Raw genomic sequence first — 12,311 nt, 5'->3', positions numbered from 1 at the left:
AAGCTCAGTTGTATGCCATTATTTTTGCAATTGATAGATTTTTAAAGAAGAGTTTAATTCCAGGCAAACTAATTTTTAGTTTAGGTGGCTTTCACATTAGCACACTAGAAGGATGTACTTCCAAGTTTGGCTTTAAAAAAAAAAAAATCACTTGTACTGATGTGATAAAAATGACTACTCAAAGCTTCTAAGTATAAATGGTCAGAAAAATAGTACAGATACAGGATTTGTGCAGATTTGATGACCAAATTGACACAGTGGTTAAAAGATACTTTGAAATTTAAATAATTTGAAATTATCAAATTATAAAAAATACCTTTGCTTCTTTTCACAGACCTCCCAGATATAAATGATAAACAGAGTCAAGCCATAAATGACCTCCTGGAAGCAATCTATCCAAGGGTAGATAAGCAGGAATATGTAATTAAATTAGAACCTATAGAAACTAATCAGAATGCTGTATTTCAGTATGTATCAAGGACTGATAGCCCAGATGAGAACACAGACAGTAGTAATACCCCCGATCAAGCTCCAGTACAGATACAGGAACCCAGCACTGAGCAAACCAAGACTGTTTCAGCTCCAGCCCCAATCCCAGCTGGGGAGACTGTAGAAGTACCTCCTGCTGATCCCGTTACAAACAAGGTGATACCTACTCCTGAAGAACAGCCTCCATCAGTAAATCCTGAGTTGGACTCTCTGGACAATTCTGATTTTGGTCACCAGTTGATATGTTGCCTTTGTAGGAAAGAATTTCATTCCAGACGCAGTGTACGCCGGCACATTCGAAAGGTACACAAAAAAAAGATGGAAGAGCTAAAGAAATACATAGAAACAAAAAAGAAACCAAATCAGTGCTCCGCAAAAGGACGAAATAAGAATGTTCTTGTAACTTTAGGTAGAAGTTGTCCTGTATGTTATAAATCATTTGCTACAAAAGCCAATGTAAGGAGGCATTTTGATGAAGTTCATAGAGGATTAAGAAGGGATTCCATTACTCCTGATATAGCTACAAAGCCTGGGCAACCTTTGTTCTTGGATACAGTTTCTGCTAAAATATCTTCTAAGACCCGAAAACAAAAGTCGTCTTCAAAGGCTGAATACAATTTAACTGCATGCAAATGCCTTCTGTGTAAGAGAAAATATAGTTCACAAGTAATGCTGAAAAGGCACATGCAAATTGTTCACAAGATAACTCTTTCTGGAAAGAACTCTAAGAGAGAAAAAGGACCCAACAATACTGCCAATGGCACAGAAATAAAACTGAAAGTTGAACCAGCAGATTCTGTAGAACCTTCACCCCCTTCCATTGCCCTTTCTCCACAGAATGAATTAAAGGGAACAAATCATTCAAACGAGAAAAAGAGCATACCGTCAGCACAGAAAAATAAAGTTAAACCGGACTCTGAAAACCCTAAATCAACTTCTAAATCAACCACTAAATCAACCTGTAAATCAACCACTAAATCAACCTGTAAATCAACGAATGCATCTGCTGCAGGTGGCCAGCAAAAAACCAGGAAGCCAAAACTTTCAGCTGGCTTTGACTTCAAGCAGCTTTACTGTAAACTCTGTAAACGCCAATTTACTTCTAAACAGAACTTGACAAAACACATTGAATTACACACAGATGGAAATAACATTTATGTAAAATACTACAGGTGTCCACTCTGCTCTTATGAAACACGTCGCAAACGTGATGTGATAAGACATATAACTGTAGTTCATAAGAAGTCACCACGCTACCTTGGGAAAATAACTGCAAGTTTAGAAATTAGAGCAATAAAAAAGCCAATTGATCTTGTTCTAAATAAGGTGACAAAAAGAGGCCCTCAGAGGGATGAAACAAAACAGATTGTTTCAAAACAGGATGTCACCTCTGATTCTCCCAATAAAAAGTATGAAGGAGCTGATGTTGGCATTGAAGTAAAAGTAACAAAAAACTTTTCTCTGCACCGATGCAATAAATGTGGGAAAGCGTTTGCCAGAAAAGCTTTTCTAGAACATCATAAGAAAACCCACAAAGCAAATGTATCTCATTCACCTGAAGAAAATAAAACCAAAGGCAGAAGTACAAGATCTAAAGCTGTTGTCTGGTGAGGAAAAATAGTGTGGTGTTTTTTTGTTTTTTTTAAGAAACAAAACAAAAATGCTACCTTTCATTTGCTGTTGCTGATTTATTGCTGAAAACATATTTTTCCATAGATTTTATGGTTTAGTGTCTTAAATACTAAGGTAGATGTCAAATTTGTTTATTAAATTTTGGTTTTGGAAAAGAGTTAATTTTGAAATGTGTCATTGTAGGAAGTTCAAATAGAATATAGATAAAACTGTACTGAGTCAACTCTTTAAATTTTATTAAGGCATCTGTTGTAATCAAGCTAATATGCAACATTTCTAAAATAGTAATTTTTAAAAATTAACTACTTTGGTTTGAATAACTTAACCTGCTAATTAACTTCTCTGTGACCCAGTTGAAGAAGTACTGAAGGTACTACAGTAAAAGCTGTTGACAGAAAAAATCTCTATGAATTTATTGGAATTGTCATGTGTGCGTTGTTTTATTTTTTTTATTTTTTTACTTTTAATGTGTATTGCCTATGCCCTGTCAACAAAAGGACATAGAGCAGTTTTTTGGAGTGTAATTTGGATACTTAATTGCTTTGATTTAAAATCAGTATGAGTTAGGTGCCTGCAAACACCTTTAAAATAATGTAATGTAGGATTTGATTCTTCTAATGCTTTTTAAAATAAGCACGGGTTTGGAGACTTCTGTTCATTTACTTTTAAAAGTGTTCCAGGTCTTCAAGAATTTTTGTTTCAAGCCTAAATTTGAGTAGAAATCTTGACAAGAATTTTCCAAACTTCTGCTTATATGGTACTCTGGGACTTTTTTGACATTTGGAGGGGTTGTATTCATAAATTCTCAGTTTTCTATGGTCTTCGTCTTAAAGATGGCTTATTTTTAAAAGGACCTTTTAAAGAAGGAAATAACATATGTGTGCAATCAGTTTGTATATCAGAGTGACCGACTGATGCCTGAAGGTTGGGGGATTGTACAAAAAATTATAATGAAGGGAGACATTAGTGATACCTATAAGAGTTTTTAACATTCATAATTCAGAATTACCTTTCTAGCATATTTGGTGAAAAGAAAACCAAGTATATGTGCCTTGTTCTATATTTCAACTCTGACATGCTGTTTCCCAGGAGGTAATTTGGTTTGTGTTCAGCTTTTTGTAGTGAATTCCCATCCAGTTATGTTAAATTGTAATCTGGTGCTTTTGTGACTTTGTAACAAATCCTGTCTAAGTGGGACAGAACTTTAAAAATGAACTGAGCTGGACCCTGAATTGTGCTGAATTTAAGAGGAGGAGTGATTTCTGCATTTTGATCAAGAATTAAAAATTTAGCCTTAGAAGTTATTTATGTTGTGTAATTTAAAACAGAATTATATGGGTAAACTCAAAGTATTAATTTATTCCCATTTCTCCTCAGATAGGTTCAAGTGATGTTCAGAAAGTTTGGAGTTCATTTGAATGAAAAAGACTTTAGTTTGTTGTTGGAACGGCTAATATCTTGATAATGGTAATATAAAGAGGAAATATTTTCATAAGGTGTTGTTTTCTTACTAAATTTATAACCATTCTGACTGTAGGACAGTGGCTACTGCCAAAAAAATGAAGCAGTTGAAATGCACGTGTGCTTCTAAATTAGCAGTTGTCTCTATGCAGCTGAGATTTGACAGAGTATAGAATGAACTTTCTGCAGTTAGAAAAAGTACAGAGGCAAGTTAATGAACAGCAGCTATGGAAGAAGATTTTTGTTCCTCATTTAGGAAGTCATCTTCAGAGAGCTCATCATGCATACTGGTCCTCCCTAGTAGTGTTAATTGATGAACAGCTCTAACTTTTTTGTGATAGCCTACTTTGGCAAATGTTGTGTTATATACTGTTTCAAATTTATTACAAATGAATGTATAAGAGAAAACAATGTAGAGTATATTGGCTGAATTGTACTAATTTTTAGTATTTGCCAAACATCAGTTTGTTCATATTGACTAATCTCCCAGTTCTGGGACATTCTGAATTTCACTGTACTGACGTTGCTTCAAAGATCTCCATTTTGCTTCCGTATGTGATACATAGGACAACTTTGTAAACATCTAGGAAGTTTACAAGAATATCCACATTCCTCTATTCTTTTTTTTTTTAAAAAAAGAAATTATACACAAGCACTTTAATGATAGTTGCAGTTTATTTTTTCAGTTTATTTTTTGAAAGATCAACACACTAATGTTAATATGAAGGTAGTGAATATTTGCTGATATATTATAGACAGACAATCTGTGCACAACCACTTATAATGTTAGCTTATTTCATTAAATATTAAAAAGGGAGGATAGTATGGGAGAAACTCAAAATGTTTTTTCTCTCAAAATCATCAATGACCACTGTAGGTAGCACTTGACGTTGTATAATTTGGAAAATGTTGTAGATCCCTTTTTTTAACCTTTTAATTGAGATTGTAGTAAAAGTTGCATGCCTACCATTATGAAATTTTTGGCAGGTTTCATGCGTCAGTGGTTTGGGTTTTCTGTTCTGTTTTGTTTTGGGTTCTTTTTTTTACTTTTTAGAAAATATTTTGTTTAGTGATTTGTGTCAAATTGCTACATTTTGGAAGGTACTGTACATCAGAAGAAATACAATGTTTTTATATAGGTTCACTCCCTTACTTAGGGAGGTGCCTTGTGTTCATATATACTTTTTGTATAAAATATATCTAAAAATGTTGATCACAAGATCAGGAGTAAAAATACTTTTATGGATAGAGAACTATTTGGCCTATTAGTGCATTGCACTGAAATACTGTGAATGGAAACTGGACTGTAGCTGTTGCTCAAAATGTTCTATATTGAATGTACATGTTTTAGTGGATAAATACTCTATTTGGTGGAAAATAAAGCAGACTGGAAATCACTTTTAAGTGTGCATAAACGAAAAAATGTCGTGTTTGTAACCTGGAATACCTATTGGAAATGACAATATTTTGACTTTTGTAAAATTTTACTCTTTGATCACTGAAACTAGTTGTTTGTAATATTCTGTTGTAATAAATGTTTTTTTGGTTATTAAAAATTTTGCACTTGTGGAGTGAACACTTCTCCACACTGAAGGTTAACCCTTGCTATATTTTTAGAAGAGCACTGTCGTTACTGGCTTTTTATGCCTTGTAAAGGTATCTCTTACTTAACTGAGCAAAGCTTGTTTTTATGATCCTTTTAAAACAAAGTGAGTATTGATATTGAAGGAGATAGTCTATGCATTATTTTTTTTAATAAGAAAATAGGGTTACCTAGTTTTGCATTGCAAATAATGTTGGTTGCCATCCAATGTTACTTCTTCTTACAGTTGTAATATAAGAAAAGAGCTGCCATAATCATTGTTTATTCTTTTGTAAAGGAAGACATCAACCTATTTATGTAAATGCATTTTAACTGATGTTCCTGAATGCCTGTGGATTGAGATTAGGAAATTAAAATGCAGGTGTAGTGATAGCTAATTCTTGTGGTTTCTGCTGTCTATTCTCGGTAAGTGTGCAGTCTGCATCTTGAAATACATGAAGGTGAAGTTACTCCTGTTTCAAAGGTAAGCTTTCTGCTAAAGGATCTCCAGTTCTGCATCCATGTAGATAAACAGAGCTACAAAATCATTTTATTCTACTCAAAGTTTTGAGTAGCATATTCTTTCTTGAAGATGTGTCTTAATAATTAGCAATTGCCACAACTGGGTTATTTTTTTTAAATCTTCCTATGAGGTTAAATCTACTGGGTAGCTCTTCTGAAGAACAAGTCTCCTTTCTGACTTGTGGAATAGTTTTGTTTTCTCTTTTTCTAAAAATGAAAATAAGTGATATTGATTATGAAGGACTTGTTCAATTTAGTGGTTTTTTTTTTTTTGTTTGAGTTTCTGTGCAGCCATCTTGAAGGAGGAAACAAAAATTTGATGAGAGAACGTTTGCTAGTTATTGCCATTAATTCACACAATACGTATTTTTTTGACAAATCCTGAATATTTGTAATAGATGTTTGAATATAGTCAAGATCCATGTGGGCACTTATCTGCAAGGTTGGGCATCAGTGCATCTGGATATGAGTTTTTAATTGAAATGCATTCTTTTGTTGATAAGGCACGTTGGTTTGGCTCATTTTGCTTGGGCTAGCCAAGGACAAATGCAAATTCTTTACTGGGCTTTCAGAGTTAAGGTTGAGTCTTATTAAAGAGATTTTTATTCAGAATGGATGTGAGAGACCTTACAAAAAACTGAGGATGATCTAAGCATTCTGTATGGAAGCCTGTCTTGTAACACCAAGAATGAATTTTTTTTTTTTTTAAAGTGATACGTACCTTCTAATGCTGAGGCTCTGAGGGGCTATCTTTAATGTGAAGTTGATGTGAAATCTTGCATAAACAAGTGAAACTCACTGATACTGGAGGCATCAAAATTGCTGAAGTTCCCAGTCTAAGGAAGTGCTGGCTTCTGTCTCAAAACCACCTTCTCATTAGTTAATCATATCTTAGCTGAGGGTGTTTGGTCTTCTTGGTTTTACTCTTTTGCGTTTAATTTTGGCATGCTTTCTATTTTTGTGTTTTACTTGTTTTTTCTGTCTGGAATGTTAGATTCCAGGGCTTAAAATCGTTATAGTGTTTGGCCCCCTCAGTTTTATAGGAGAATTAAAGAAAATTGTAGCTTACATAGTTGATGGTCATTCTCACCATTTGTTTTTTGATTGGATTTTTCTGGGATGAACTTAAAGCTATTGTGAGGATTTGTGTTACTTGTCAAGTGCCTGAAGTGCTCGAAAACAAGAGATTAGTTTTGACTGATGGCTGTAAGAACTGTGGGTAGATATTTTGCATCATTCCCTTTTTGATGAATAGGGAAATACAACAATTGGTAAACTGTAAAAGTAGACCAGTATGTTGGTTCAGGCCTAAGGGGTAGAGAAGAAATAAAGTTGGATATTCAGATATCCAAGGTGTTGGATATTAACTGTAAAAGCAAGTCTTTTGGGACACTGGTGAATCATCTGATTGTCTTGATCTGTTTTGTGGAGGGAAAAAACATTGCTTTATTAAACAGAGGGGAAATTATTCCTAAGAGATTGATAAAGGGACTTGCTGTGAGAATAAATAAACCAAACAGACTTTGCCACCTAACAAAGCTTATGTGACACTCAGTTCATGCTCCTCCTTGAATCAGTAACTTGACTTTTAAAAATGTGCCAAGCAGCATGCACTGTCCTGCAACAGCGAGGTAGCTTCACCAGTGAGGGTCACTTCTACAAACGTAAACCATTCTTGATATGAGAGTTTTTTTCTCAGGAGGACTCTAATAAGTTGTGGTTTGAATTTGGAAGCATAAGGAATTGTGGAGTTTTTCTTAATCTTATTAAAAATCAGTGTTCATAATGAGGATTTAGTTTGATTTGTAACTTGTATTGGCTCAGTTTTTCTGTCAGGGCAAAGCTTTAATTTGCTTAATGATACACTTAAGGAAAAAGTACAGATTTGAGTAGTAATTTATTCTTTTATACTGAAGAGTTACAATCAACTGATGTGGTACTGTTTCTCTTTCTGATACTATACACATCTATTCCCTCTCTCTTTCCCACTATTTGACTTGTTTACATTGGTTTTGAATACCAATATTTTATATGCTTGAATCATTCAGAAATAACAAGATGTCACTGGCTGCACCTATTCATTTGGTGGCTACAGGTTGTTTGTACAGCCTTCAGAATCACCTGGAGATACTGTCCTATTGTGAAATATTTATGCTGCAGGATTTAGATATTGAACTAGTAATATTATATGAATGAGGATTTTAATTTTGGTGTTCGAAGTCAATAGTGAACAACTTGTCTCTGTTTTCTAATGTCATTACTGCCATACAAGTAGTCAGCTGTTGCTTTAATAGGGTAGGAGAGTAAGTGTATTGGAAGCGGATTTTGAGAGTGAAGATCTTTGGAGGAAGGGAGTAGGGGTTATTGACATAAAGCCAATTGTGAGTATAATGGGGAAGGGCCAATTTAGGTTGGTTTCAAGTTAGTAGGGGTGGGACCCCAATGATTGTATCAGTGGAGAACACCTGGTGTTTGTACTAATGAGACTTTAAAGGACAACTGCTGTCAGGGTATAAAGGTTCTCCACCCATCTTGAAAAAGGGAGCAGAGGGGAAGTGGATGATGTGGAATATGTTTTAGTTTGCTTTCGCAGGGAGCTTGCAGAGCTTGTTTCCCAGTTACAATCTTAAAGTAGACACAAAGTGGAATGTAATTTGAGAAGTTTGGATTGTTGGGGTTCATTGATCCCTTTGGGGCTTGGCAAGGTATTGGTAATCTTAATAGATGTGTTGTACACTTGGAACAACGCCTCAAATGAGGAAACAGCATCATTGACTTTGGAGGATTTGTGGGAAATGAAGATAGCCTGAGCCTTTGATTGCACATAGACCAAATACATTTTTCTTCAAAACAGATTAAACTGTGAACTGTTTCACTGCATTGCCAGGAGCAATGCTGCCATAGAATCATAGAATGGTTTGGGTTGGAATGGGATTTAAAGATCATCTAGTCCCAACCCCCGTGCCATGGGCAGGGACACCTTCCACTAGACCAGGTTGCTCAAAGCCTCATCCAGCCTGGCCTTGAACACCTCCAGGGATGGGGCATCCACAGCTTCTCTGGGCAACCTGTTCCAGTGCCTCACCACTCTCACAGTAAAAAATTTCTTCCTAAAATCTAATCTAAATCTACCCTCTTTCAGCTTAAAATCCTTACCCCTTGTCCTATCACTGCACTGATAAAGAATCCCTCCCCATGTCTCCTGTAAGGCCCCCTTTAGGTACTGGAAGGCTTCTTGAAGGTCTCCCTGGAGCGTTCTCTAGGCTAAGCAACCCCAGCTCTCTCAGCCTGTCCTCATATGGGAGGTGCTTCAGCACTCTGATCATCTTTGTGGCCCTCTCTGGACCGTGTCCGTCCTGTGCTGAGGACTCCAGAGCTGGATGCAGTACGCCATGTGGGGTCTCACAAGAGCAGAGCAGAGGGGGAGAATCACCTCCCTCAACCTGCTGGTTGTCATAACCTGACTACTCTGAGGGGTCATGCTTTGGTAAAGGTTCAGGCTGTTGAGTATGGATCTGGGCTAGAATAATACCCAGTTTCCTCTCCTTGACCTCTCTACTTGTGCCCAACTGCTTAACATGGCTATATGTACAGTACCAGGCCCATGTAAACAGAACAATGTTTAAAAATCAAAGATAAAGGAAAAGTGCCTGCTGGGCCCCAATAGGTAGAGAATTAAACCAATCAAACATCTGGATTACCAATAAATGTGTGCTATAATAAGTATCTAGATATTCACTAATATTTTTAGATTAGATCTAGCAGAGCTAAACTTATTCAAATATGGATTAAGACACTTACATACCTAATAGTAGTGAGAACAACAATAATACAGATAACACTCATAATTGCAGTTAAGGGGTTTTCAATGTCAAGCATCCCTGGCTGGGAGAATGTCAGTGCACTAGTGAGATCCTCAACTAGTTCTGTCCTGAAAGCAGCTTTATGGAGTTACTTTACCTATACACAATTACACCTGTGATCCAAAAGCAAATCACAAACCACAAGCAAAGTGCCTTCTAGCTAGGTTTCCATACAATGTGTACAGCAATGTTCTTGTGTTTTGTGTCAGCAATGTTTGCTGCAGCACCCACATAGAGCTGGGGCGGGGGGGGGATCCACTGAGTGGTCCCGCCATATCCACTGAGTGGTCCAGCCATCAAATCCATGTGTCTCCAATTTAGAGACAAGGTTGTCATATGGGACAGTGTCAAAGGCTTTGCACAAGTCCAGGTACATCATCAGTTGCTCTTCCCTTATCCACCAATGCTGTAATCCCATCATAGAAGGCCACCAAATTTGTCAGGCACGATTTTCCCTTAGTGAAGCCATGTTGGCTGTCACCAATCACCTCCTTATTTTCCATGAGGATCTGCTCCATGATCTTGCCTGCCACAGAGGTGAGACTGACTGTCTTGTCCCAGGTCTTCCTTATTTCCCTTTTTAAAAATGGGGGTTATGTTTCTGGTTTTCCAGTCAGTGGGAACTTCACTGGACTGCCACAACTTTTCAAACATGATGGATGGTGTCTTAGCAGGATGTCTTGTGTGCATATCCTCTTACAATTTTTTTCCTCCCTTGCTCAGATGTTTTATTCTCCAGGATGTTGTTTTTCAGTTCATCTCAGTTTCTGACTTTCTGTGGTAAACAAAAGGAGGAATAAGATGGTTTAAAGTCACTGTCTTGTAGTAAGGCAGGTCAGTTGCGGCTTAGCCTTAAAACAGATACGGATGTCGAAAACAGTAATCAATTTTCTTTGTAACAGTGTCACTCTCTCTTTGAAGAAGCATATCTACCTAAGAATGAAAAAGCCTAAAATGGATACATTCCATCCTCTAAATGTGTAAAGCTGCATTTTCCATCAAAAATACATTTATTATATTGGCAGGTAATTGGAGATCAATAATTTCTCTCAGATGTAAAAGTGGGAACAGCTTTCCAAATTAGTCGAAAGATTTCTCTGCATGGTGTCAAACTAGTAGTAGGTTAGGTGGTGCCTGGGTTCACAGAGTTTAAGATCAGGTGTCTATGCTGGCTCAGTGTACTTGTTCCCGTCAGTATAAATGAGGAAAAATAGTTGCACACCTCTGTTGACCTTGCTCAGAACTGAACAGATTGTGGGTAGCTTTGTTCTTTTTTATTAAATCTCAGTAGGTAAATATGGACACTTGCTCCTTAAAGAATATTTGCATATGGTAGACTCTTCTGTGCTATTTAATAATATTTTCTTTTGTGCATGTAGAACTAGAGAATGGATGAGGATGTAAGTGTTGACGTGTAAGTAAGGATGATCTTTTTTGTATGCTGACATGGAATTGTGCATATGTAGCACTTAAGTATAAAAATTAGAAAATTGAGAGAATGTTGATGAGCTACTTGGTGAGAATTTAGAGAGCAAGGCTGAGGGATATACATCCATCTTTAAATGATGGGGTTGAGTTGACCAGAGCCTTGAGGTGAAACTGTCCCACATTTTCTTTTAAATGGCTATAACAGCAGCCTTCCAGCATATGAAATATGGATGCTATTAGAACACAAAATATTAGAGGAATACTACTTTGTGTCAGAAAAGAATCTGCCAGTTCAAATGTAAAAACCATTGAAAAATTAAGCCCCTTCTGCCATCCTTGCGTGTCAGTGTTATTCTTTCTAGTATGAGCTAACTTTTGGTGTCTTTCTAGTTTACACCAACTGCCTGCTGTCTCTCCTGAGGCTTGTCAAAGACTCTTCTCCACCATGAATTTAGATGTTCATTTTGCTGCAAGTCTCTTGCTGCTCTTAGAAATGTTCTAGTGTTATGACAGGCTCTGTCCTTCCCACCTGTTTGTCCATCAACCTGGAGGCATCTCCCACTGCTCGGTTATCCTTAGGGAAGAAGCAGTGGAAGTATCCTCGTCCTTGCTTCTACTTGCCCAGGGCAGTGGCAGATGTTGTCCCATGGTAATTCAGTGTAATTTTTTAATTTTTTTTTTCTTGTGTAGCCTATATATTACCTATGTCCTTACTGCTTGAGGACAGAGCTATCATGGAGAACTATTTGGAGGTTGATAGCAAAGCAGACACCTGCCTGTGAGGGGCATCTTCTGTGATATGCACTGACTACACTCCGCTCTCCTCTTGATAGCCAAAGCTAGAAGTACCTCTGGTAAACCTATGACTCCTGTAAATGCCCTTCTGAGGGAAGAGCCTCACCTCTTGTGGCGTGTTGTTATCAAGATAAGACAGTAAGCGTATGCTCTCTGTGGTCCCATCATTTGCGTGAGATTAGTGCCAAGGTAGACTGTTCTGACTTGAGTCTTCAAGAGTTTAACATACTCTTCCTACAGTCCATGACTGAGGGCATCTTGGGAACATTGTAAGCATTTTGTGGGTTTGTTTCTTTGGGGTTTTTTGTTGTTGGTGGGTTTGGAATTTTTGTTGTTGTTTTGAGAAAATGGGGTTTTTTCTTAATTAAAAGGTTGGCTCTTTTTTACACTTGACTAAGTGTCTGGGTCTTGTCAAGGTGATTTATCCATTTTAAGTATATTGTGTTAATGATTTCAGAACACTGAATGCTTCGGGTAGATGCATAAACATATTTCAAAAAGTTTTGGCTGCCATGCTATTCCTAGAAACTGAAGACAGC

The 12,311-nt window shown here is 36.9% G+C and overlaps 1 protein-coding gene across 1 annotated transcript in view; it reads left to right on the top strand.

The window, feature by feature from the left end:
* ZNF800 (zinc finger protein 800) overlaps positions 1-2,100 on the top strand; it is a 10,868-nt gene extending 8,768 nt beyond the window's left edge. The window contains exon 4 of the mRNA XM_010076761.1: positions 335-2,100. Within this exon, the coding sequence (XP_010075063.1) occupies positions 335-2,100 (1,766 nt within the window). The remainder of the gene's footprint in view (positions 1-334) is intronic.
* Positions 2,101-12,311: the final 10,211 nt, after the last annotated feature.

This window comes from Pterocles gutturalis, unplaced genomic scaffold (assembly GCF_000699245.1).
Source record: "Pterocles gutturalis isolate BGI_N339 unplaced genomic scaffold, ASM69924v1 scaffold2633, whole genome shotgun sequence".
NCBI classification, from domain to species: Eukaryota; Metazoa; Chordata; class Aves; order Pterocliformes; family Pteroclidae; genus Pterocles; species Pterocles gutturalis.
The sequence above is the reverse complement of the archived record's forward strand: the minus strand, read 5'-3'. Positions and strand labels throughout refer to the sequence as shown.